Source organism: Pelecanus crispus, chromosome 11, assembly GCF_030463565.1.
Source record: "Pelecanus crispus isolate bPelCri1 chromosome 11, bPelCri1.pri, whole genome shotgun sequence".
In the NCBI taxonomy this organism is placed as follows: domain Eukaryota; kingdom Metazoa; phylum Chordata; class Aves; order Pelecaniformes; family Pelecanidae; genus Pelecanus; species Pelecanus crispus.
The window spans coordinates 39,029,378-39,056,083 of NC_134653.1; the positions used below are offsets into that span (position 1 = coordinate 39,029,378).

The following is a 26,706-nucleotide window of genomic DNA, read 5'->3' on the forward strand; positions in this document are numbered from 1 at the left end:
AGCACTTGGTCACTGAAAAGCATGTGTTTTTAAAGAGAAGACAGGTGAAAGGAAGAGAAAAAGAACAGGAGGCAGAAAACCGTCGGCGGACCTTGATACTTGTAAATGGTCTGGTGGGGGGAAGGCAGTTTGCTCTGAAGTGCTGCCTTTGTCATTAAAAGCCTGAACTTTGGAAGCACTAGGTGCCTCTGAAAGATAAGCATAGAATAGCTTGTACTACAAAAATACATATTCCTTAAACTAGTACCTGATTTTATGGCTGGCATGTTAATTTTTCTTTGGTTTTGTAGTTCAGGAAGGCAAGCTGCAAGATTGTTCTCCATGCCTCACTTAGTGCAACAAGAAACAACGCTTGCATACCTGGAGAACCAGATAGCAGCAGCACTTACGTTACAATCCAGTCATGAATATCGCCACTGGCTCCTTATCTATGCACGGTACCTAGTTAATGAAGGTGAGACCTGCCATGCTGCGTTACTTGTTTGCAGCTCTGATGGATTTTTAAGAAATGCTCTATTCATGTCATGTCTATGTATGATTGCCCTTAACGTCCTCCTTTTAGCACTTGGCTTCTGGACTTAGTGTTTACTTAAAACCAAACCAAACTGCTGAAGCGCATTTGCTTCCTATATTGCTCAGTGCTGATGGATCTTATTTTGACACACGGACTGCGAACAGATCATGGTGTGGGGAAACCGTGCCGTCTGTGGACCTCAGTAGTAGGAATTGCATTGTAAAAAAGTCCAGTGGTCTGTCAGGCATATCATATGTATTATCTGGCAGCAACTACAGATGTTTCAGAGGAACCAGCAAGACCTTGTAAAATATGTAACATTCCTCAGCCAACTGATGATCGCTGCCTGATGTGAAATGGAAGAGTTGCCTAGTCCCTGACACTTTGTACTAGAGCAGATAGAACTGCAGAGAATTTGCTTGTGTTACTTGCACTTTATACTTTGTTTACATGCTAAAATTTCAACAGCCTGTACTGGTGAGCTCCACAGATTAAATTCTGTGAGGAAAGAAATCCACAAGAAAGGTCGCTTGTGTGTATTTTGTATTTGAATACACTATATCTCTATGCTATTATGTTAAATAAGGTTAACCAACTGCCTCTTCTGCTTCTTGGATTCTAAAGATCTCTGTAGTATCTCTGCTTGTCTGCATTCCAAATTTAGTAGTTCCCATTGTATTAATTCAGTCTTATTCCTCACCATGCATAATCATTTTACACAGAGGGAAGCAAAATGGTTCATGTTAGGCCACCTAATAGGTATTGGCAGAATTAAAACTGAGCTCGTTAATTCTTGCCTTTTGACCCCTACCTTATTTAACAAGAGAGCTTGATGAACTGCATATGATTCTCTTTGTCCTTCCCCAGTTGAAACTAAAATGTTCATCTTGGGTCATATGTTGAAGAGATGGTTATACTTTCAAAAGGCTTCACTGGCTGAGAGCCTCTCTGTTGTATGTGCAGGGTTGGTCTTGCACTGCGCAAGTGTCGCTGCCTTGCATGTGTGTATGCACTTGATGTCACTGCAAAGCCTGCTTTGCCATGTGTATTATTGTTTCACTAGTTTTCTAGGTCTGCTAAAGTTTGAAAATTGCACATTCTATTAAACACCCTTTATTCCTATGACATTTTCGACATTTAATGAACTCTAATCCATTAAAATAGTCAATCTATTATACCTTGATTGGCAAGTTACTCTTGAACGGATGACTTTGTTACTTGCAACGAAATTCCCCCCTCTGATTTTCTGGGTGAATAAAGCTGGCCTGGAAACTGTGTGTGGTTTTACTAAAGGTTTTATTTTACTTTTTTTTTTTTTTAACTCTTATGCGTATTAATTGGATCCATTTTAATTTTGTTATAAGCTCTTTTGCTAAGGGTTTAAGCAATCTTTTTTAGTTTAGTACTATTTTACTGTTTCAGAAGGATGTCTTTTTTTTAATACTGGCACCATTTTTCCGAACTCATACATTGCCATTAAATGCAACCTAACATTTTCCCTTTACTGGTTTTCATCTTGTGGCTTTCCAACTCTTGTGATATCTCTTTTGTATTAGTTCTCTGAGTGTTGAAGTCTGTCAATTTTCCAATGTTTTTTGTTTTGTTTTTTTAAAAGCTGGTATATTTATGTGGGAGGGGGGAATAAGGTTGAGATCAGGGCAGCTCTTAGACTGGAGTAACTACTTCAGCTTTTCTCCCTATTGTAGATCATCTTTAATAGTATTTTTGGTTTTGAGAGCTTAAAACAAAATCCTTTGGAACTCTAAAATAAATCTTTTACAAATCATCTTATTCTTCTAACAGCAGATCTTTTAAAAGATAATATACTTTTTCAGAAATCAATGTTTTTGGCTTTGTTTTATTCTAGATACTTGTAACTCTTCCCTGAGTATTGTCAGTTACCTTGTGGAGTAGTTATATATAGTGAAATGCTTATGAATGTGATTTTATTTTCTGATAATATTCAGGGTTTGAATATCGTTTGCGAGAATTATGCAAGGATTTACTGGGTCCAGTCCATTACTCAGCTGGAAGTCAGTGGGAATCAACAGTTATGGTAAGTCCTGATAAATAGTTTAACAAAGAACGAGGAAGAGTTTCCCATGAAAATTACAGAACATGGATAGACAATAGAACTTAAAATATGATTAAACTTAGTGGCAGACAATCCATTGCAAATTATTTTTGCTGACCCTGGAACCCTTTCCATACTTGGCTCTAACCTCATAAGCAAGCTTCCTCCCATGGCACTTGTCTACAGTTTCACATCAAATAAATACAAAATATTTAGTGTCGCAGTCTCAGCTCTGGTGCTGTCTTGAGTATCATGCAGATGGAGCAGAGCTGCATGTTCAGGTCTCCACATTCTTCAGACAGCAGCTTTGGAATTGTGGCATGCCAATGAAATGTCTTCCGTTCTCAGAGCACTTCTGGAGCCTGTAACTGCAGAGGCTGCACCAGCTTCGTGTATGTATATAAATTTAAAGACGGTTTTTATTCTGGGAGTCATGTAAGCAGAGTAAGAACGTGAAATACACAGCCCTCTCCAGGCAGGAAAAAAGGCATGAATCTTAAACAGCTCTATTAAATATATTCATGATATCAAGTAATACATTCTGAGGATGCTTTTGTGGTTTTTTTGTGCAGGGTTTACGAAAGAGAGAACTATTGAAAGAGCTTCTTCCTGTTATTGGACAGAACCTCCGCTTCCAGAGGCTTTTCACAGAATATCAAGAGCAGCTAGACATCTTAAGAGACAAGTAGCATTTCCACGGATTTTCCCTGCGGGGCCTGGTCCGAGAGAAACTGCGGAACAGCATTAACCAGAGACAGAAGAGGAGCAAGAGCCCGGTGGGTAGGGACACTCCTGAAGAGAGCCGTGCCGTGGGGGTCCCGGGTGCTTCAGGAGTGACCTGCTGTAGTTTTTAAAGAAGCTCACAAGGGGATTCATGAAAAGGATGAGTGGATGAGCTAGACCGTTTCCCAAGTGAAACTTAACCATTGAAGCTGTGGGCTCTGTTTCTATGGAAAGTCGTGGATATGTACTTCAGGGGGGTCCTTTTGGATCTGGATCTCATTTTAATATCAAAACTAGCTGAGAACTGTTTGTGGGGTTTCTTGGATGTCCTGTGAAAAGCACAGTACTTCAGAGTACACTGAACAGCATATTTAACCCTGTTTAGGGTTTTTTTGCCTGAGGGATTTATTGAGGCTCAACACTATATTAAATTAGATGAATGAGCCACGTAAAAAGAAAATTCATAAATATTAAGGTATTATGCAGCCAATAGACTCTTTCCTGTGAATATAATAATAATAATAAGAGGCTGTTCTAACACATGGACTATTTTTGTACTAGAATTTGCTAACTTGTAATACGGAATTTTATTTGGCCGATAATCAGGCTATCTCTACAAAGTCATCTTGTAGGAAATTTAACTCTAATTACAAAAGCTATGTTTCAAAGTAATTCTACCAAATTAACATGCCATCATCTGGTTTTTAATTTTTAAATGTTTGTAAAAGGCATTTGGGGGGGAGGGGGAGGGATACAATGGGGTGGCTCTTTTTGTAAGTACAAAAATAAATGAACATTGCATTGGTTTAAAAAACAAAAAGCAAAAACATGGTCTTGAATTACTACAGAGGGCACAGGCATCTCCAGAAATGTCAACACAGGCTGAAGCATGTTAACATGTCTAGAAATAAATAATACTGTCTGGGTGATCTTTTCTCTGAAAGTGTGATCAGACAAGTGCTTGTGATCTCCCTAGAGCAGCTACAGCATTTTCTCTTGGAGCCACGTCTCAGCTGAGCAAGCAGGAGCTGTGTGGGAGTGCTCGTTATCTCGGGCAACACAAAGCAAAATAGGCTCCCCTGACCACTGCCGAAAGTGGTCAGCGCTGCAATGAGAAATGAGCTTCATGCAGTTATGGCCATCTTCCTTGTGTGGCATTTTGTAATAACAAAATAGTGCTGGTAGCCTGCCAGCAGTTCACTTGTGGAGTGATTTTGGAATTCCACTGAAACCGAATCAATCGACTTGTTTTCTTCCCCAAAGTATGCTTAGTGCTGGGAAAAAAGCAAGTGTTTGTGTTGGTTCTTTCGGGACCTAAGTATTCAGGTGTGCCTCAATATATTGCCTTCTTCGAGATGTTTTTGAGTAAGAAAATTCGTATTGAAATGAGTAAGTGTATTTAAACCCTTGTAAAAGGACAGTTTTTCCCCTAAACTTCCAGCAGAAACAAACAATATTCTTCAGCCTCAGCCAGGACGAGGACTGGCTGTGCTGCTGCGGACTTTGGCTGAAGGGGACTGACCCTCTTGAGAGAGGCAGCTCTGCAGTTAAATGGTTGTCTGCATCCGAGAGGGAGGGATGCGTTCTCCCAGTGTAGGGTTTTGTTGCCTCCTGTATTCAACTGCCAGACGCGACGGACGCCAGATTACTTCTTTGTACAGCAATCTGATGTGCACGCTGACTGAAGCACCTTGAAGAGCAATAAAAACAACTGACTTAGCAGCTGTTCTTCAGTATGGCATCAGTGAGTTTTCAACAAGCAGTGGGAAATGTGGTGACAGCACAGCTTGATTCTGTGTGTACCTGGTGGGGAAAATGAAGGTAACAAGGAGAGCCATCCAACTTCCCCTGACCTCTAGTCTGAAAAGTTTAATAGGACTGTGGCAATCAGTCGTGGTAGTGCTGTGAATGATTCATATGCTATTGCCAATTAGTCTGCGCTCATGGGAAAAGGCACTATATTCCTCAGGGATTAGAATCACAGAGTGTTTGGGTTGGAAGGAACCTTTAAAGTTCATCTAGTCCGCCCCCCCTGCAATGAGCAGGGGCATCTGCAACTACATGAGGTTGTGCTCATCTTGCGCTTGTGTATGCAGGCAAGCAACCCACTGAAATGATTAAAATAGGAGATGGATACCGTGTTCTGGGGAAAAGGTGGGTCCGGTCCGAAGCCTGGTGCAGTCAGTGGGAGTCTGGCTATCAGCTTCCATGGATTTTGACTCTCGACTGTTCTGTGTAGGCAGCTGCTAGGTTGATGGTTTAATGAGGAAAGAACAAATGAGCATGGGTAATTTTGCAGGTGTTTGATGAGTGAAAGCTCTGAGACGGGTTGCTGTTTCCCCCTGCTAAAGGCAAGATATTTGGATTCTGGCCATCCTCTGTTCAGCCTTGTGCTGTTTGTACCAGTCTTGTAATGAATGCTGTTTAATGGGATTTAAAGGTGGTAATTAGCTAAGGGAAAGTAAGTTCTGATCTGTCATTAAGTCTTTGACGAGATGCTGAAATACTTTTTAAGAAGTGCTGTCTCCATATTAGACGCTATCTAGGTTTTTCTACGCATTTTTTCTTGGGAGGTTCTGTCACTGCCGTAAAATGTGATGATTTTAAATGAACATTTTTCTTAAATGGGGTATTTTAGCATTTTCTGCTTACATTCAGTGCCTTCTTTTTTCAGACAAGGGCTGTGACAACTGTTTGAGGATTATTACATTATCACAGTAAGCCTGCAGCAAAGTCAGTAAGGAACGCTTTCAGCGTGGGAGCGGGGGCAGGTTGTTTTGAAGAACGAAGGAGCTTTTATTAATTAAATGCTTTGGACGGGGAAACGCGGAAGGTCGCAGGCGGGATTCGACGCTCTCGCTAGGCCGCCTGGGCCGCAAGCGCCCGCCAGAACTCCCTCAGCGTCCCCGGCGCCCCTGCCCTGGCGCGGCTGCGGGAGGACCCAACCGGGGCCGCGGCAACACCCGAAATAAAACTGGATTGAGCTAGGCGCCCAGTGCGGGGCACGGACTCGTCCTCCGACGGTCCCAAGGCCAGGCGTACGCTCTATCCGAGAGCTTTATCCTGCCGGCGAGCCGGAGGCGGGGCGCCCGCCGCCATCCCCCCCCAGCGCTCCCGCTCTTCCCCCGGCCCGGCCCGGCCCCGCCCCGGAACGCCGCCCGCCGCCCGTGTTTGTTTCCGGAACGCCGCCCGCCGCCCGTGTTTCCGCGGCGCGGCCTTTGGCGGCGCACCCGCACCGGAAGGGCGCCGCGGCTGCAGCCGTCCGGGCGCGGGGGCTCGGCGGGGCCCTGGGCTGAGCCGCCGGGCTCCGGCGCCGCCATGGGGAAGAGGCAGCACCAGAAGGACAAGATGTGCGCGGGGGCGGGGCGGGGGGGGCGCGGACGCGCGGGGCGGGCGGGCGGGCGGGGGTGCGCGGTGTCTGCCCGCGAGTGACCGCGCTGTCTCGGCAGGTACATCACGTGCGCGGAGTACACGCAGTTCTACGGGGGCAAGAAAGCAGGTAAAGGGGCGGGGGTGCCCGCCGCCGGCCTCAGCGGGGCCGCTCGGCTCGGGGCGGCTGGCGGGGCGAGCCCCCTCGGCCGCGCCCCTCCCGGCTGCCCGGCGGAGCCCCGGGCCGAGCCGCCGGGCTGCTGGCACCAGCGGAGCCGGGCAGCGGCCCAGATGAGCTGTCCCTGCCTCCGGGCTCCGTGCCCACTGCTAGGGCACAGCTTGACCGTGCTTAAGTGTTAATCAGCAAATTTAAACGCAGTGCTGTCACTCTGTCACAGCTCTGGTTTGATTTCTTTTTTTTCTGATTGTGTAATTTCAGTTCAGGAGTGTACTTGTGCTCTGCAGAAGTCCGATTTTAGTTACAGTTTTGCAAGGTGTAGCGTTTTTATCCTTGTCACCAGTCAATTGCCACCATGTATATAGCAAAATATAACTTTCAAATTTTCCTTGTTACCTAGAGTACTGTGTATTTATTAGAACTCTGTTGTGTTTTTTTTTTCCATAAACAGACCTTCCACGAACTAATTTTAGGCGTTTATCATTTGATCACTGCAGGTAAGACAACACATTTACATTATCTTTATTAAACAACTGTCCTGGTTTCAGCTGGGATAGAGTTAATTTTCTTCCTAGTAGCGGGCACAGTGCTGTGTTGTGGATTTAGTGTGAGAATAATGCTGGTAACACACTGATGTTTTAGTTGTTGCTAAGTAGTGCTTACCCTACTCAAGGGCTTTCCAGCTTCTCGTGCCCTGCCAGGACAGCTGACCCACACTGGCCAGAGGGATATTCCATACCAGGTGATGTCATGCTTAGTACAGAAACTGCCGGGGGCGGTTGTTGCCCGGAGGGCAGAGAACTGCTGATCTGGAACTGGCTCGGTATCACTCGGCAGGTGGTGAGCAATTGCATTGTGCATCACTTATTTTATATATTCTTTATTTATTACTATTATTATTATTTTCTCTTCCTTTTCTGGCCTATTAAACTGTTTTTATCTCAACCCATGAATTTTACTTTTTTTTTTTTTTTTTTTCTCATGATTCTCTCCCCCATCCTGTAGGGGGGGGGGGAGTGAGCGAATGGCTGAGCAGTGTTTAGCTGCCTGCTGGGTTAAACCACACCAATGACACATCTATTTATCAGACTGTTGGCGCTGAACTATTACTGAAGCCATGTTCTTCTGAGGTAGTTATTTTCATTGACTTGTGCCTGCTACAATAGTAATGCAGCAAGAGAAAATTCAATGCGAACTAAAACAGTATCTATACTTTCCCTGATTAGTGTCTGCAGAGATTGGAGCTGATGGCTAAAAGAATACAGAAGCAATAAAATAATTCAGAACAATTATCGTGTACATTCCAGTGTTTCAAATCTGTGTCACTGGGGCTTGAATCTACATTTCCCTGCTCAGAATATGCTTGGTCAATCATTCACCTTTCTGAGGCAGTGATTAGGTAGACTGAAGGAATATTTGTGCTAATTTTTTGTGTTTAGAGTTTACTGCTTGAAGTGCTGGAGTGAAAGAGGGGAGTTAGTAGAGGTGGTTAGAAATCCTCCTGTAAATTGAATAGTTCAAGGAGTTACCATCTACATCTGCGAACTACTGCTGCTTGGCTAAAAGCTGGCTGGATAATGGATACATCCCTAATGGGGGATGCTGAATGTGATTGCCAGTTATTCCCTGGGCTGTTTCAGCACAGACAGTGAGTGTTTCTGCTTGAACCATCTTTTGTGCTGGTGGGACCCAACATGGCAATGGAAGCGGGCTGGGGAGTATTACAGCATCCCGCGGCTCTATGGCTGTGAGTGCTGGCAGCTACACATTACTGAACTGTACCGGTTCCTTTCGTGGATTTTGTTGTTAACCTAATTTATGTAGAATCAGGTAGTGGGTATTGGCAGCCACTCAGTATTTTCAACGGTATAGGCCTTGCTTTAATGTGCAAGTGAATCAGCAAAGTGTTACTGCTTCTGTCGTCATGATTTCCAGCTGATTTTGCTAAAAAGAATGTGTACTTCTTTTCTAGTTTGTCTCTGCAGCCATTTGAATACCCAGTTTGCACACCAGATGGGACAGTCTTTGACATACTGTAAGTTACTGTCTGTACTTAGCTTTATTTTTGTGTTGCTGAACTGGTTACAGCTGTGTAATCATCATTTGGTCGTAGCAAGTTGGCAAAAATAATCATGCCTATCAGTAGAGGTTTCTGATGGTGCTTGTCACTTATTACGCTATCCCTTCCCTTTTCAGGAGCATTGTTCCTTGGATAAAGAAATATGGGACCAATCCAATCACAGGAGAAGTAAGTAATGATGGGTGTATTCACATGATGGTTTTGCTTTCCTTATGCTCAGTTTCCTATTTAATGTGTGGGAGAAACAAAAATGCCTTAATGAAAGCCAAAGAAGTTGAATGGGAGTGCTATTTTGAAGTATGATATTTGTGAGATCAGGTTTGCTGAAATTAATGTAGAGATTTACTAGGGATCTTTTTTTAGCTAAAAAAAAAAGGGGGCTTCTGGATTTGAGACCTGTTACCACCTCACTGTCATCCTGCTCATGATCTTTGTAATAGAAAATAATCAGCCTTGGACTGTGTGCAGAAGAAAGAGAGTTTTTTGGGTTTTGTTTTGGGGTTTTTTTTGCATTGGATTGTAAATAGTATGGCAGAGGAAATGCACAGTTCATTTATATAAACTCCCAGGGCATCTTGCCTTTCTTACAGGTGTGGCATAATTAAAATCTGTATAAATGGAAATACGAGGTCTTTTGTTACTGCTAGTGATGCCCAGAAAGCCTGAGTGGTCATTGACGGAAAAGACTCTGTAGTGCTGCCTCGTGTAAGCAGAATTCTAGTCTGCACAGGGCAAGGGGCTGGCAAGCTCACCTCTCCATCTGTGATTAAACTTGCAGTGATGTTTCCTAACCAAAAGGATATTTGGCTTTATGCAGATTAAAGAGATTAATAGATGATATTATGAATGGTAAGCTTAAGCTGCAAAATCTTTTGAGTTACCTTGACAACATATTTCAGAAAGCTTCTGACCTGCCTCTGTCATGGCAGTTCACTGTAAGAGTGGGATTTCACGCTATGAGCAGCACCTTAGCGTTTTTTCGCTGCGCTTTTTCTGCGTAAATGGTAATTATGAAGGGATTACTTTCTGTAGCAGTGTGAAATTGTAAAGCACCGGATAAATATGAAGTACTGGAAATACTTCCTTGTGGTTTTTTTTGGGTTTTTTTTGGTGTGTTAAATGAGAGTGCATTGTTTGTGAGGGCGTAGAGGAAAATTTAAAACAGAAATATGTAGTAGCTTCAGCTACTGAAAACTTGTCTTTTCCTCCAGTAAGTGCAGTTACTTTCCTGAGCATTAGGTGGCAGCCATTGCACAGGATTGTTGGTTGGTTTGCAGATGGCTTTCTGGTATGAGATTACCTTTGAAGCATCTTGTGTTTGATTAAAGATTTTTCCCAGCAGACAGATACGAGGAGAAGCTTAAATACAGATGCAGCATTCCAAACTCTAAACATGAACAGGCTGTCTGAGACTCAATATCTTCAGTTACAGCAAACTGCAGGTGTGTTTGTGTGATGGAGAGATGATTGAAGGTCTTTTTTCACACATGAAGAGGCCAATGTATTGTTGAGAAGGAATGGAATTACAGCTATTTCATTTGTTTTCACCAGCCTCTCATCACCTTGCTGCTCTGTGCATTGGTTGGGAGTTTTGGTGTGTTGCCAGATCAATTTTTTTCACTCAGCAGCTCCATGACACCTGTTCTCATTTCAGACCGTGAACCGTGATGTGGTTTAAAATTACTTCAGGTAAATACTAAGCAAGAAGTGTAATGTGTCTAGCGGTCTTGTGTAATACAGAGAAAGGGAGATTGTGCAGAATATACGTGATGAACCATCAGTGCTCAAATGAAGTTGGACTTTGAGATCTGTCAGTTTACCCAGACTTGTGTTTCTGTAGTTGACCTGCAGTGCACCTCCAGCTCTCCTCAGCATGCATCCCCTTTTCCTCTGTATCACTGTTTGGGGAACCTGTTCTTCTTCCCTTTTCTTCAGTGGTGGACTTGCGCTGTACAGCTCTGTCCCCCACAGGACGAAAGCGTTCCAGACCACTTGGAAGAAAAAGGAGATGCTTGCTCTCCAGAACAGCACGCAGCCCTGCTGAATCCAGCCCTGTGGAGCTCTAACTTGGAGCGTGGGGTTGAAGGAAGTGTCATCATTTAGCATTTGTTTCCCAGAGGGCCAGCTCTGGTTTTTGGAAGGGGCAGATGGCGTTGGGCAGGAAGGGGATGGGGGTGCTGGGACAAGGCAGGCTAGGTGGCAGAAGTCAGTGAATTGAGCTTGGACATCTCTAGCCTGTACTGCCCTCTATTTAATCTATTATTATGTGTGCACTTTCTGTTACTTGTACAGCTTGCTCATTGTGGAAACCAGATTTTCGGCAGTGAGTTGGTGACTTACAGAAACTTAAGACTCCGGGTTTGTTTAAAAAGGAATTGAGCCAGATTAGCTGCAATGCCGTGTTTTGTACAGTGACTTACAAAGTTACTTTGCACAGATTGATGATTCATCATGGGTGATGAAGCTCTGGAGAATTTTTACATTTTTTTGTCCTGAAGTTAAAAATGATAATGAAATCCTTTGTGGCTTGTAATTCTGTGTTTATGGTTTGCTACAGGCCAAACATTTTGGAGAAGTCAGTAGGCTACTTGGAAATGGCATTGTTAATGGCACACTCTTGATACTCGCTATTTCTGTCTAGCTGTCTTATTTCTGAAGTGGACCCCTCAGTGGAGAATTGGAGAGCTTTGCAATCACTACTATATTTATCTTCGCAGTGCTCCCATGGGGTAGGACTGTGCTAGTCTTTTATTAATTGGATGCTTGTGAACTGATCTACAAGTGACTTCTCTGATTCTTCCAAGTCCTAAACTATTGGACCAGCCTTCATTTTTAGAGAATTTTTGCAATGCCAAGATCACAGTTATTCTTTGGTATGTTTAAAATATCTTAATTTTTTTTTTGCTTTCCTTCCCTGTGTGTTCTCATGGTTTACGGTTTGTGTTTTCTTGCTTTTCCGAACATTCTTCTGAGGTGCAGTATGGACACCAATATCCATTTAGGAGAAACAAATCACCATTGACCTCTGTCTCGAGTTTCCCATGAGCTATTCCAGAAAGTAACTTTAGATTTATTTCTTACCCCTTTTTAATAATGCATTGGGGTAAAAGATACTTCCGTTACTACACCAATAATTTTGGAAGAAACAGTGCACCTCTTGCAGCTGAACTACAGCCTGTCAGATGACATTGGCTCACTTTTTTTGTCAGCTTTGTCAGGACACTGCCCTAGCTTAGGTTTACACTAAAAGTGCATAAAATAAAGAGGCGAGTCACAGTTAGCTCATTCCTTTTTACTGAGAACAGCACTTTGGCTTCTTGGGCTTGCAGATAGTTGCAAGCTTGCCAGCACATTTCATGTAGCAGCGATGTGACAGCAGTGACCAGCATGCCCACACAAGTCAGCCAGCTGGGCTCAGGAGTACCTGTTTCCAAGAAGTGAGATTGGTCAGAGCGTGTCTGGTTTGTTGGAATCTCAAACACGAACAGATGATAGATCAGCATGCCTTTTGACAGGAATTCAAGGAAATTGCTCTTTGTTGCATGGATATGTTGTTATATGTGGGCTGAGCTATTTTTCTCCTTTGCGTTGTAATGTTTCTGATGTAAATACCTATTTTTCCACTCTGGTTCAGTGACATTCTAACTGCCTGTGGGCAGGCCAGATTACTGTGGTTGTAATTCAGCCCCATTCAAGGCTCTGTAACCTTGGGCAAATATCTCTCTTCCCCTTAGAAATAGCTAAAGCCTTTGTCCCTTGTTTCTCCTTTTCTGTGGGAACTTAGTTATTTTGGACAGTTGAAAGTCGTTTGATCTCTGGAACTTGCTTCTAAGGCTTTGTTCCAAAGCAAATTTTGTGACTGTTTTAAATGCATGTGCTTTTAAACTCATATAGAGGGCTCACCTATGTGAATTCTTTCTGCACTGCTCCGAGCAAACTAAAATCCACGTGTCTGCTGATCCTGCATAACCCAGAGATGCAGTCCTCATGTTAAGGGCCACGTGCAGCTGTGCGGTTGCTGCGTATGTATGTCTTGAAAGGCAAACAGGATTCAGTCGAGTTAATTTAGCTCGGGCTTAACATATGCCTAATAGTCAGGTTAAGAGACCTGAAGATGCTGAGTGGTGGATGTATGAGACTAGGAGTCACATTTCTGGTCCAAATGAAGCAGAACACAATTTGTGTTGTGCCCTGTCTCATGCAAGGTTCGTTACGTATCACAAGGTTTTAGCTTCTTACTAGGTTAAATGGGAACATTTTTATAAATTCGGAGGGTTTTTTTTAGGGTTGGGAAATCCTTTCGTTTGGGCTGCCTCTGAAGATAACCATAAAAAGGAGCCTGGGGCATATAAAGAAGTAGTAGAAGACAGAGCCACTGACATAGAAAATGAGGACTAACTTTGGAGTCAGAAGGCTGAAAATCTCTGACTTTCCCAGTAGGACATCTGCCTTCTTAAAAGAGAGAGCTGTACCCAAAGTTTTGCTCTGTGTACAAGATAAATATTTGCTATTGTTCTCCCACACCCTTAATCGTGTATTTACCAAATAAAAATGACTTGGGGTGAGATTGACTAATATGATCAAATAATTGCAGCAGTACAGGTGCCTGCCTCATGCAGCAAGCCTGTCTGGTCCGTGCTTTGAAAGCACTCAGAGACACACATCTTGTATCTGTGATGCCCTGCAGCGATGATAGAGCCTGTAGCGGACACCTCCTCACTCCAGCACTGCTCACATAGGAATGTAAGCAGTGCCCTTTTTTTTAGTCATTTGTTTGAAATAAGGTGGGTAGGGTGATGCTTGCCTGATTAATTACAGGCACTTTCGAAACCAATAACTTCTTACCCTCAAAAGAAAAAATTGCAACCAAGTTATTTCAAAACTTTGGAAAGTCATTTTCAAATACATTCCTTAAATATGTTTATTAGCTAATTCCCCTCCGAAATGCTGGCAGCTGTTGTTACTTCATTTTATTGTGAAAGCATGGTTTCTTTTCAATTCAATCAACTAGATTTCAGTCAGTCTCATAGAAATCAGTTGCTGGTCTTGTGGTGAGAGGAGCTTGCTGACCAGGGTAGTGGAGCGGATATGGAGGAGATTACTTTTTTTACCACTGAGTTTATTAATCCTACTTTAAAAACGAACAACCAGCCTTACAGCACTTTTTTAATGCACTAAAAAAGTCTTTGGCTGTCTAAATAAGGGAAATCCTGCCTGAAAAGGATGCAGAAATTAGAGCAAAGGTGAAACTTCCTTAAACATAAGTGGTTTTACTGTGTATGTATTTTGAAAGCACAGATACAGAAATAGAAAGCACTGATAATTGTTTCTTCACCTGAGAAGTGAACATAATGAGAAAGAGGGCTTAGGTAATTTTTTTCTTCTTTTGCAATATTCTGAATAAAGAAATTGCAGCCTGTCAGGAGTGTGAGAAAGATCAAGTGCTGTAGGAACAGGTGTTAAAGTACAGGTTAAATTCCAGCCAAGGCTTTATAGTTCACTACAAATTGCTCTCCACCTTTATCAAATAATCAGCGCAGAGCCTGTGTGTTTCAGGAACAGATTCCAGTAAGTGGGTTGCATGAGCTTCACACGTTGCTGACTCAGAGGTGTGGAGGGCAAGATCACAAAGAAAACTCATCCAGCAGTGTTGAGTGGAGCAGGTCTCCGGCCTCAGCGGGGAGAGGCCAAGTTTCACGTGACCCGTATTGGCTAAATCAACGGTGACTGTGGCTTTTAACTCCCTTCGTAAGGCCTGCAGTGGTACTGTACTGCAGATTACTGCTTCAATTTTGTTATTCCAGGCGTGTTTCTAGATAATCAGCAGCAAATACTGGATGTCGTTAGACAAGGATCTGTGGTTTGAAGGTGGCCTCTTCCATGCCAGCCTAGCGGTAGCTGCCACTGGCGTACACTGGCAGGACGACGTGATGGCTGTGGGTAGCGTTCGGTGTGACGCGCTGTCAGAGCACGGCTCCAGAATTTCTGCAGCATGCCGGTAATACTATCGTAGGGTTTTGATGGTCTTCTAAAGATGGCACACTGCAGGAGTCGTCAGATTTTCCTTGTGACTTTTCATTTTTTTTCCCTCTTGAAACAGTAAGAATGAAGAAAACTTTTCCAGTGGATTGTGCTTACCCTGAGCATTTTCGTTCTTTGTCTAGATATAAAATATTGAGAGGAAAATGCTGTGCAGCCCTCCATAGGCACATCGGTTTTCCATATCTAGAGTGCTGGGACTGTCTAATTAAGAGGAAAATAATTTGACCAATTGAGATATTTTTCATTATGTAGAAAAATTCAGAAGTGAGACATAGCCCCCTTTCATTTTCTCTCTTCCCACCCCCCACCCCCCCCCACCATCAGAGCACAGCACCTGAAATCCAGGTAGTCTGCTACATTTTTTTCCTTGGGGCTTTGGAAATGAGTGATCATTTAGGTGGATCAGTAACTTCAGGTCTCATTTGGCTGTAGCATAACTGATATATAAATGAGAATGTCAATTCTTTAGACAACACTTTTCATATACGTGTCAGAAGAAGTCAGCACATCTTCAGCTTTGAAATTCAAAGTATATTTCTCAATTTGTCTGATGTAACTCAGTAAAGTCTTCAGATATTTTATAGGTGTGAATGTCAGTTGCCCCTTTTTCTCCCTTTTGTTAAATTTATTTTTTCCTGTACATTTGAAGTGAAGGAGGGAGGGTTTTTTTCTTGTTTATTTGTAAGAAAAGTTTCAGTGGGGGGTGGGAATACAGTTTTGTTCTGGGTGAGTAATAGCTTATTATGGAGCAGAGAACAAAGCTTAGAGAAATAAAACCAAGGGAAGCTCTGTTGTTGAAAAATGATTCAGACAAATCCAGCTTAGTTGTTTTTCATGTGTTGCAGAAGGAAGGGTGAAATGATCAGGAACAGAAAACTGGAAGACTTTCTGAGGTCTTCAGCGCTCTCGCAATCTGCTTTGCAAACTGCGTGCTCTGTCTTGAACCGGTGTTTACTTTCTTCCTGCTATGACTGCCGAGAGGTTCTTCTGATGGTTTTTCATGTGATAGATATCTTCTGTAAATTTGGGGTTTGACCAGCTTAGTCTCGTTTGTATTTGTGCCAAAACTGTTCTTCTCTCTGTTAGTGTTTACAGCTGTGTGTTTGGTACAGAGGAATTTAATGCTTTCTTGACATTTTCTTGTTCAGACTTGTATTTTCCTGTCAGATGTTCTTACCTTTAAGTTCTCTATACCCTAAATGGTCACAGTTGTCCTTCTCCACGTCTGTTTAATTTTAATTTATCTTCTTTGAACAGAGTTAATCTTAATCATACACAGTAAATGTTGGGTGAATGCCTGGCACAGTGGTAGGAATACTTTATAATCTCTTCCTGAAATACTTTGATAATACTTTGATATATTACACATGATAGTGTAAGACAGAAAACAGCTTCAGTGTACGTGTTGAGACACAAAGGGTGCTGTCAGAACATGGTAATTTGTTGCATTTTCTCGTGATAGCTCAGGTCATTTCAGAAGCAGGTACTTATTTATAAATAAGAGTTAGCCAGGATGAGTAGTGGTTCTTTCTTTTTTTTGTGTGTGTGTGTGTCCAGTTGAATGTTGCTGCCTCTATTTCTGTGGCCTGTGGCAGTCTTTCAGGCACGGATGGTTACAGCCATCGTCATTAAGCATCTGTCTCCAGGTGCATTTTTGTCTGGGGGCAGCAGACACGGGCTGCTCTCGAATTCCTAGAATCCACTTTGAATGAGATGAACTCTTCAATATGCAGCAACTGAACCATGTCGTCTTACCTCATTGGCTTCAGAAATTATTAGCTTTTAGTCAACAGTCTAAATGAGTTAATATTTGACTAGTGACCATAAATTTTCAAGGCCCCTGGATAGAAACATATGAGGACATGATTCCTGCCCAGAGGAACGACCAGGAAGTTGTGTGTCATAACTGGAAACGGTCATAAAACGCAGCGGGGGGAGGTGGGGGTGGGCAAGGTGATGAAGGTCCTGGTGAGGCTGATGACCTGGAAGATGGCTCCTTTTTTGCTGGGTTTTCTGAAACTTTCCCACCCTCCTTCGTTACTGACGAACACGTGCATAGCTGGTTGTTTCTTTTCCAGAGTGTATCTGTGTGTTTTACAGTAGTGCGCCCAGCACCACTAAGAGTTAACCTTTATCTGTCCTAAAAGGGGGATTTATTTTTCAATTCCCTGTATCTTTGGGAAACAGTGAGGGCGAAGAAGATCAGATTTGCCTAGACTTACTGTTCAAGTGCTTTAGCAAAAGGAGATGTTTAAAACGCTCCAGTGTCATGACTGGCCAAGCTGCTGTGCCTCCTTCCCACCTTGCTGATGGGGATTGTGCTGGTGATAGGCAGTGTTTTATCCAGTAAGCCAGCTCTGGACACAGGCAGATAAATGTGTCTAGCATTATTCCTAATGCATTATTTCCCTTATAGCAAAGAAGTATTTACATCTGAGTTTTACAGTCTGAATAGATGGTCTCTTTTTTTCCTTTTCCATGTTTTGGTGGAAGTGTGCATATTGGATGGGGTTTTGTGATTGTGACACTTGAAAAACTAGCAGCTGTGAAACGCTGTAGCCTTAAATGAGATGCAGCATGAGGTTTCCCACAGATCCTTACTTGCCTGTTTTTCAAATGGAGACTAGTTTTTTGATGCTTCTGCAAAGCTTTATTTTCCGTGAACCGTGTTGTCTTTGGCTGTGGGTCTCTGGATTGATAGACTTCTGACTACATTAAGACTGCAGGTTTAATCTTGCACATGAAACTACACATCTTTTTCTCATGGTAATTTCTGTTAATCTGCTCTTTGATAGTGCAACGTTATTGCTAGTATCTGTGAGCCATGTGTGTTATCAAGCATATTTTTATGATTCTCTGGACAAGGCTTTGGTGACCATATGATGTCAGTTTAATTAAAATTTAAATACGAAAATACCGTAGTCTGGAAGTGGGTAATGAAGGATCTTTTGTGTCCATTTCCATACCAGTTCAGTAGTAGATGAAAGCTGCAGTTAAACAGCAGCTTCATCCAAGAATGTTAATTGAGGGTATCTTTTTAGCATTTGGTAGACAGTTGTCCATGTGATAAATATCTAGCATTTTTGCCATTGAACTGAACATAGAAATGATACCTTGAATCATGAGACTATTCTGGTCTCTTGGCTGCTGACCCAAAATTTTTCATGAAATATTAAACTACATGAAGATGGCTTATCTTGTTAAAACAGCGCTGCTGTTTCCAATCACATTCCCATAGTGCATAGACTTGTTGAGGATTTCCAATGCCTTTTACCATCATTTAAATCCATTTACAAGATCTGAAATAAGGAACATTATACATGGAGTTACTCCAATACTATTCATTCAATTCATATCCCCACATTTCTTGAAGGTTTTATAGCAGGGAAAATTGTGAGAGCGCTTCTTAAAATGTGAAGTTGTATGCAAAAAGTAACAGGTCTTATCTTTAAAGGAACCAAAGAATTTAATACAAAATTAATTTGCTGCTGTTAAGCTAAATTTGGTACTTGGTAGGCAACATTGTGTTTTAGTGTCTCGTTTGGCTTTCTCTTCTATTTGAGGTAACTCTGTGTTGCTTGTTTTGGTGAGATGAGAACCTACCAATCAGCCCTGGATGACTTTGTCCTTGTGTTGTCAACCAGTTCAGATGTGACACGATTTTTCCCTGCGATAGCTTCACTGGATTATTGTGCATTCCTGCCAGAGGCCATTCAGAAGGGTGTCCGATCCCCAAGTATTGAACATTTTAACGCTAACTCAGTTACTGTTGATAGAGTGGGAAAGTCTGTGTTTACGAAATACAGCTCTTGCCGCATGTCACCAACTCTGCCCATGTGTGGGCAGAGAATCAAATGAGCCCGTTTTGATTGCTTTTCAGACTGGTGCGTATCCAACAGGGTCAGAGGCTCGTTAAGAAGAAGAACATGCAGCCACAGAGCAAAGGGATTCAGAGGGGGTAGCTAATTGATGCGTGGGGACTGTAGGTCATATCTTCATAAGACATACAGCAATGACAGAGAATGATTTAATTCAAAACAATCGGCGTGCTTCATCCATGAGCTGCCACAGTGCCCCACTAACCTACGCATCGTAATAACCTCTGCTTTGGGTATCACTAAAGGACGCTGCCCTTTGGGATCCCGCAGGAGCGAGCGCTGTCAGCTGGCAGATGAGGGCACGCGGGGCAGTGGGGCTTCTCGCTGCTGCAAGAAAGTAGGTCATGGCCAAAAGCAGTCTTGGCTGCTTTTGTGGAAGTGTGCCTGCAAGAGAGGAGTCAGCTGAGAAAAAAGCTTGCACAGTTTTGGGGTTTGTTTTTTTAGCCCTTCCTTGCTGTGGAGCAGCTGGTACTACATGCTGCGAAATGCGTCTGCTTTCCAGTATTTTTGCATAAAATATTTTTAGAAGTGAATATGCAGCTCTTATTTCTGCTTAGGGGAAGTGGCGCATGCTTGTGGCCTTTCGTTTTCCTTAAGAATTTAGAATTTTAATTAGATGAAGTGTTTTTAATAAACATTGTTTTTTCCTTGCTTTCTTCATTGGAGATTGGCTGAAACTGGATGGTAGGTGTGTGTTGGGGAAACTCAGGTTGGAAACAGCTTTGAACTTGAGCTCTGTATATGCAATATTTGAGCTCTCTTGTGCTTTATTAGTAATAAGAAATATATGAAAACAAGTACTTTAACTCATTTTAGGATTCATTCACCCCTGCTGTCTCTTCCCCCTGAAGACTGGCGCCTGTTTGTGGCATAATGGTCATTTCCATGGCAACAAACTGTGTGATAGTGCTTGGAAAGCTTTGGCTTTTGATGGAGAATAAATAAAAGCAGATTCACCCACACGCAAGATAACCCTGTTTTCATGTGACATGAAGAACTTGAGAGGAAAAAAACATGATACAGGTTTTCTATATCATGTTCTTTCAGAGTTTCCTGTGTAACGTGGGTGTCTCAGAATTGTACCTACTGGCAGTCCTGGCGTGCGGGCTGACTCCCTCCTCTGCGGCTGCTCCGTGTGCAGCTGCCCGATGCTGCAGCCTGGTCGTGGGCACTGAGCTGCCTCTGTAGGCCATGGCAGTCCTTTGTAGCAGATAATCACCTGGTTTTGCTGTTCTGGTTCTCCAAAGGTTTCCTTTGACAAAACACTAAATCCCCCTCTTGTCTTTCCATGCATTAAGACACGTTAATTAACTTCTCAAAATAGTTTTAAGGTGTTGCCCTAATTATATTTCCCCCACATATTTTCTCATATACAACTCTCGGTCCGTTTCCATCCCTTTTCATAAATACATTGCACAAACAACATCCTTTATCAGTAGAAGGAAGTTCTCTCCTGATACAGCGTTGGACTGCTTGGCTGCGAAGCAGTTGCCAGCAGAGCTGAAGCGCAGAGCTGCTCCAGAGGGCACGAGCTGACATGCCAAGGTCACTTCTTCAACACAAGCTTGATAGGAGGCCAGTCTGTGGCAATAAAAGTTTGTAATGTTCATACAGCACTTTAGTGTAGAGTTCTCATCCTGGAAAAAGACTCCAGGCAGTGCATGTATTTCAATTCCTGTATGAAAATCACTATTTTTTTATTTGCCGTTGACATATAAGACTGTGTAAGTGCTGGTCTCGGTGGGGAGCAGATGCCAGCACAAGCAGCTGATCCACCGTGAGTAACTGATGCTGAAAACTAACCTTTTTCCGTATTACGGAAAGATGAGACCTGAAATACCATACTATTTCCCTGGGTACGGAGTAAGAGTCTGAGGACTTGGCAGCACTTCTAACAATACATCATACGTTGACAGATGAAACGGCATACTGCAGCTTTTGCTACCTTTACAGTCTGTACAGCAGTTTAGTCTGTCTTTTCCACTAAACTTCTGTCAAGGTATAAATATGAATCGTCAGTCATGCTAAACTGTTCCTTAGGGAACTGTTTCCATTTTTGTTTAAAGATGATCTGCTCATATGTTTTGGGGGTAGCTCAAGTCTGCCGGGAAGATAATGTAGAGGCCTGCCTTCAAATTATTAATGTTTCCAGTGGTTGTATTTCTACAGAAGCTTTTTCTGGAACGTGATTTTTGGGCTGTTGCACAACATGTGCACAGATGGATGCTGCTTTGTGTTAGTAAGTTGTTTAGGTTGAAGAGATCTGTCCAGGATCATATGTTCATTTTGGCAACTCTGCTGTTCCCCTACTACTACTTTGACAATTTTGTTCTAGTTAGAAGATAAATAAATGAATAAAGCTCTGCATTCACTTAGTCATTTCAGAACCTGCCCTTGCCTTTGCTGTCTGTCTTTGTACTCCAGCAGTGTGCAGATGTTGGGGTTGGATTTTTTTGAGAATCCGCTTAAGGAAAAACAGTGGCACTGGTCTTCCGTTGCCTAACTAACTATCACCTAACCTGGCCTCTTCTCTTCCCCATCTTACTCCTACTAGCCCTCATTGCTCTTCTTGCTAATAAATTAGAGAGCTGGTTACCTTTCCGGCAGCAAATGAGCCTGCCAGTTGGCTGAAAACAATTTGAGAAGTGCCCTCCTATAAATGACTAAGTCCAGCTGTCATAACAGGTACTCTCTGAACCAAGAATATGAATTTTGATTAGGCAGGAAAAGCCCACTGACTTAGCTTCACATGATTTCGTTATCGCTCTTTGCCATAATGATTGAACTAGCAGCGTTGGCACCGTGGCCGGCGGATCTCCGCTGTTATATATATATATATATGTATATATATCTGTTTATAAAGAGCTGTCTGGGTTATAAAAACCTCCCTAATCTGTTCAGGTGTGTGTTTTGAGAAGAGAACCGATTGTTTCTTTTAAAAGGCCTGTGCTGTGTGTGCTTTTAACGATCAATTTGGCAGTGAAACTGTCTCTGACAGCTGATACAATCAAAGGGTTTGCTGGGGCTTTTTTAGTATCTGAGATCCCGACTCAGCCTCGCAGCTTGCTGGGCTGGACGTCGTCTCCAGCTGGGTGCCCCAGCCAAGCGCTGCCTAACCATCCCGCGGGCTGTGCCATTGCGGCGTCCCGGGTTGTGGCGTGCCCATCGTGCCAGCGATGCGCCCAAATCATGTACTGACCCTCTTAAGTGACTGGCATACGTGCGCCCGCCCCGTCGCGTTACTGAAGGCGCGCTCTTACTTTGGGCATGCTTGTGGCTTTCATGTCTTAGGGAATGCTGTCAGGAGGGAGCAGCATGATCGTCCAGAAGTGTTTGCCAGCCCGATAGCTCTTCCCCCGCTGTGTTTGAAGGCCCCTCTGGAGAGCGGGCAGTGGAAAAATGCTGTAGACATGCTTCCGATGACGTGTGGGAGAAGAGGAGCTAGCTTAGTTTGCGGTGTCCTCTCTGGAGTGGGAGAACGTTGCCCTCATTTTGTCAGCCTGTAGGGCCTCCCAACCTTGGCTGCCATCTTGGTTCCCTCTTCCATGGAGTTGTTACTTGGGGATTAACTGGGTCTGCCTTCATGACCCCAAGCGCCTCTCTGGAGAACTCGTGCCTCAGTTTCTCTTCAGTATTGCTAGTTACCATGTGGGCTCCACTACACGTTTCCTGAGGTAAAAGAAAAATTACAGTTATTTCAGAAAAGGTAGCAACCTTGACTGGCAGAATGGTTTGCTGGCTTTATGACGTTCGTCAGAGGTCCCTTCTGAATTGTCACTTCTGATCAGCAGCGATGATCTTTGCCTCTTAGCTTTTCATGCAAACTCCCCTTCCAATTTGTGCTAAGAGAGAGTTGTGCAACTTCTCAAGCTCGTTCGCTCTGGTTCGTGCTGGGCTGTGTCACACTACAACACTGTAAATAAACACATCCCAGTTCTCAGGCTTGGTGAGCCTTGTTTCTGTGGGCTGTCTGTGACTTAAATTCCCAGGGTTCTGATGATTCAGATAACTTGCAATATATTATTAATAAATTATGTACTATTAAAATCCTAACACTGATGTTACGGTTTCCTTTTATTTCCACGGTGAGATTCTGTTGTGATTCATTTTTTTAATGTTTCATTTTCTTTAGAAACTAGATGCCAAATCACTTATAAAGCTAAATTTTGCTAAAAACAGTGAAGGTAAGTGCTATAATTTTCTGTTGTTTTTTTTTTTTTTTTCTTAATGAGTGCTTTAATAAATCCTGGTTTGTCTTACTCATGGTAAAGTTACATAGTTTGTGTTTTCTATCATGTTTTTTATTTTTTGAGTAAAATAACTGCTTCTTGTGAGTGACGTGTTTACCTTTAAAGTTCCATTTCTGATTTTCTTTACACTGGAGAGCTGTAAATTATTCAGCAATTTTACTTTACCATAGCTACTACTGCAGTAAGGTACTATTTACTTTAGGGAAAATTTTCAGAAAAGGCTAAATTTCTATAATAAGTTACCTTTTTTCTAACTTGCCTGTGGCATTGTTTGCGATTCACTTTGTTTTGAGCTACTTTTTGTTTATAAAACAAATCAGACTTAAATGAACACGTGGGATTTTATGAATAGCAGCACACAAGAAAGCAGCCTTGAGTTCTATTTCTGCAGGGTTAAAGATATAAAATCTGCCATCTAAGAGAGGATGCTAGGAATAAAAGAGAACATTGGAGATGAATTCATCTTTTACAAGGCAGATAATGATTTCTTTGAAATGAGAGTATCAAGGATTAGGTGGAAATAAAATTCTGGAGTGTCTGTCTCCTTATCTTACCAATAGTCCATAGACTACAAGGTCTTGTCTCTAGCTGATGAATTTCTTCTGCATTTTGTGTTCCATCTGTCTCAAAAGCAGAATGTTAAAAAAAGATCAATAGTCACTGTGGCTAAGCTTTTTGAAAGATACTGCGATATTGTGCTTTCCTTAAAGAAGTCCAGTTTATAATGCTGGGGTGGAATGATGGCAGCCACGTAGTCTCAGAAGCCTTTTCCTTAAAAAGGTGCATGCTGTGTCATTAATAGATCGAGAGAAGATGCAACAAGAGAGGAAGAGTAAAATGTTGCATTTCTGGCTACCAGCAAACTTTTCTTTAAATCTTAACATGTAGAATGGTTGATACGTGTGTAGGATCTTCTCTGTTCACACCTATACAATAAAAAAGGTCTTCAGATATTGCAGTTTCTTCCATTTAATGATCCTTCCTTAGCTAAGTACCTTCTGTCCAGATCAACAAGCGTGTGCCCTCAGCAGTTCTGCTTTTGCTAGAGCTGAAACACGGCGATTCGCTCTTTTTCACGCAGCTGGAGCGAGGCCTCACATTTTACCAGCACGTTTCTGTATCCATCAGTTGGGCCATACCCTGATGCAACTTCCAAAAATCCCTTTCTAAACTTCCTCTTGAATTTCAGACCCTTGTGGTAATGGCTTTCCTTCAGTTCTGGTGGCATTAACAGAAACAGTCCTCAGCTTTTACTTGCACCTGTGTGCTGGAGGTCAGAGGGCCAGCTCTGGCTGATGCGTTCATGGGTAGATACTCGCAGGTCCTTGCCTCTCCTGTCTTTGCAGGTGCTGCGAGCAGTCCCTGTTCTGCTCTCCCTTGCCGGTTTTGATTCTCAGATGGTAGTTAGGAAAAAAAGAACCAAATAGGCCCAACCTATTTCAAAAATCTCACCCAAACCCCCAGGTCTAGCAAACTGATCAAGTATTAATAACCTTCTTCTAATTGCTTTCTGCTGAGATCATCCAGACATTTTTCTTTTTCCTCGTACATTGCCTTCCATCAGTTTGCTTGTTGTTGACATGCTTAATATTTATGCTGACCCTCCTGGGAAAATTCACAGCTTGATTAGAGCACAAGCTGGGTTCCTTACTGAATAACGTGTTCAGATTTAATGGCACTCTGCTTGCCACATCTGAATACAAAATGCTCTCCTCTCCTACAAGCACAACGGCTGCTGTCAACTTTTTTGTTGGATGTAAGCTAAACTTCTATTCCTGGGAACAACGCTGAAAACAGAGCACTGGGCACTTTACAGGGTACAGGCTCGTGCTCTCAATGGAGCTTTGATTACAACAATCACAATTATATTGTGGTACTTCATAGGTATCAAGCAAGTTGGACAAAGTTGTGTGTTGGGGGATTGAGGGCAGTAGATTTCAAAACTCCATTTTCATTGCTTGCTTTATAATTCTCTTAAATGTTACTTTTCCTATTTGGCACTAAAGAATCAAAGCACAGTTATAACACCATTAAACACACACTAAACTTACACTTTCTTTTAAAAATTAATGTAAATAGCGTTCACAGAGGTAATAGAAACTAGATATTTCAAAACAGTTGCAGCGACTTCATGCCAAATTTAAACTTTTTTCCTCTTCATCAGGCAAATACCACTGTCCAGTGCTGTTTACTGTATTCACCAATAACTCCCATATTGTGGCCATCAAGACAACAGGAAATGTGTTTGCCTATGAGGTAGGTTCTCTGTTGCATTTCATTACTAATATTTTATACTTGATGCATTTCATTCAAGATCACAAAACGCTTTAGAAAGATAGGTAAGTTTTATTCTTGTTCTACAGCTGGGGAAATTAAAGTACAAGGAGATGAACTGACTTCCCAAATTGTTGTCCCACTTTTGCCTTCAATATATGAACAACCCTAGAATATGGTTTAAAAGGTATTTTTAAAGCCTTTTCCTAAGTTAATCTGCATGCACTGAATTTTGTAGACCAAAATGAGTAGCTTTTTATGGCTCCTCAGCTGAATTAATAGACAAATCTTCTGTTGTCTTCTTTCTGATACAGAGTCATCACCACAACACAAATTGCCTCATTGCTATTCATATCAATGAATAAAAAAGAGTATTTTAAGTGGAGCTGGGGAGAGAGCAGAGCGAATGCCTTAATGGACACTTAACTGTGTTTTTGTTTGTGTTTTGTGAACATTTGCGTGAACCCAGCTGGAATTGTAGTTGTGACTTGTTTGCATAATCCTTACTGTAAAAGCAAAGTTTATTTATTTTTCAGTAGCAAATAAATCCTTCAATTAATGCACCCATATCCAGTGTTGTAAAAAGTCTGAACACTGAAACACCTGCTTTTTGAAATCTGTTGATGGGAAATTCCAGTAGAACTTTCAGATACTGAGAGGAACAAGCTGGAAGCATTGCAATCAAGGAAAAGTCTGGATTCATCATGTCTTTGAAAACTTGCTCTGTTGTAGTTGAACTGTCTTCATTCCAGCTGTGAGAGCAGTCAAGTTTAGGTTAAAATAGAAAGTATTTTCTGTTCCTTCTGGAAGCATGCTGCTTTGATGGCTGTGGTTAAAAGGCAAGAATGAGTTTAAGAGTAGTCTTTGTTAAATGCTTGTCGATCGTGTAAAACTGTTGCTCAGTTTGCCACAATTTCTGATACAGAGCTTCCTAAACAAGCTGTGCCCTTGACAGGGCCTGTTTCTCGTGCGGTGTACCACTTGAAGCCGTAGCATTTATTGGTTTGTTGTAAGCACAGAATTAATTTACGGACTTCTGGAGGTACTAGAAAAATATTATCACTTTCATCTGAGGAGAATAGAGGACATGTGGGCGAATAAGACAGATTCAGTTTTTTCAGGTAGACCTCCATAGTCGTCTCTCTGCATGATGTATTTGATTGTAACGACAAAGCGTTTGCTCCACATTGATTCTCACTATGAAATAACACGCTGCTGCTTTGTGGAGCATCATTTAATTTTCACAGGTGAACGGAAGGGCTGCTGCAGGCCAGGTGCAGCAGTTGGGGTGGACAGAGTGCGAGGGGCTGATGCCGCTCTGCTG

General features: G+C 42.4%; 2 protein-coding genes across 5 annotated transcripts in view; both read left to right on the forward strand.

The window, feature by feature from the left end:
* The window catches only part of HIRA (histone cell cycle regulator), a 38,033-nt gene extending 33,980 nt beyond the window's left edge, over positions 1-4,053 (forward strand). Inside the window, exons 23-25 of the mRNA XM_075718797.1 lie at positions 291-454; positions 2,482-2,570; positions 3,161-4,053. Of these exons, the coding sequence (XP_075574912.1) occupies positions 291-454; positions 2,482-2,570; positions 3,161-3,277 (370 nt within the window). The 3' untranslated portion in view covers positions 3,278-4,053. The remainder of the gene's footprint in view (positions 1-290; positions 455-2,481; positions 2,571-3,160) is intronic.
* A 2,562-nt stretch (positions 4,054-6,615) lies between these two features.
* The window catches only part of PPIL2 (peptidylprolyl isomerase like 2), a 73,903-nt gene continuing 53,812 nt past the window's right edge, over positions 6,616-26,706 (forward strand). For all 4 annotated transcript variants that reach the window (XM_075718214.1, XM_075718215.1, XM_075718217.1 and 1 more), the window contains exons 1-7: positions 6,616-6,661; positions 6,761-6,810; positions 7,310-7,355; positions 8,831-8,893; positions 9,055-9,106; positions 22,991-23,042; positions 25,273-25,364. In XM_075718214.1, the coding sequence (XP_075574329.1) occupies positions 6,630-6,661; positions 6,761-6,810; positions 7,310-7,355; positions 8,831-8,893; positions 9,055-9,106; positions 22,991-23,042; positions 25,273-25,364 (387 nt within the window). In that variant the 5' untranslated portion in view covers positions 6,616-6,629. The remainder of the gene's footprint in view (positions 6,662-6,760; positions 6,811-7,309; positions 7,356-8,830; positions 8,894-9,054; positions 9,107-22,990; positions 23,043-25,272; positions 25,365-26,706) is intronic.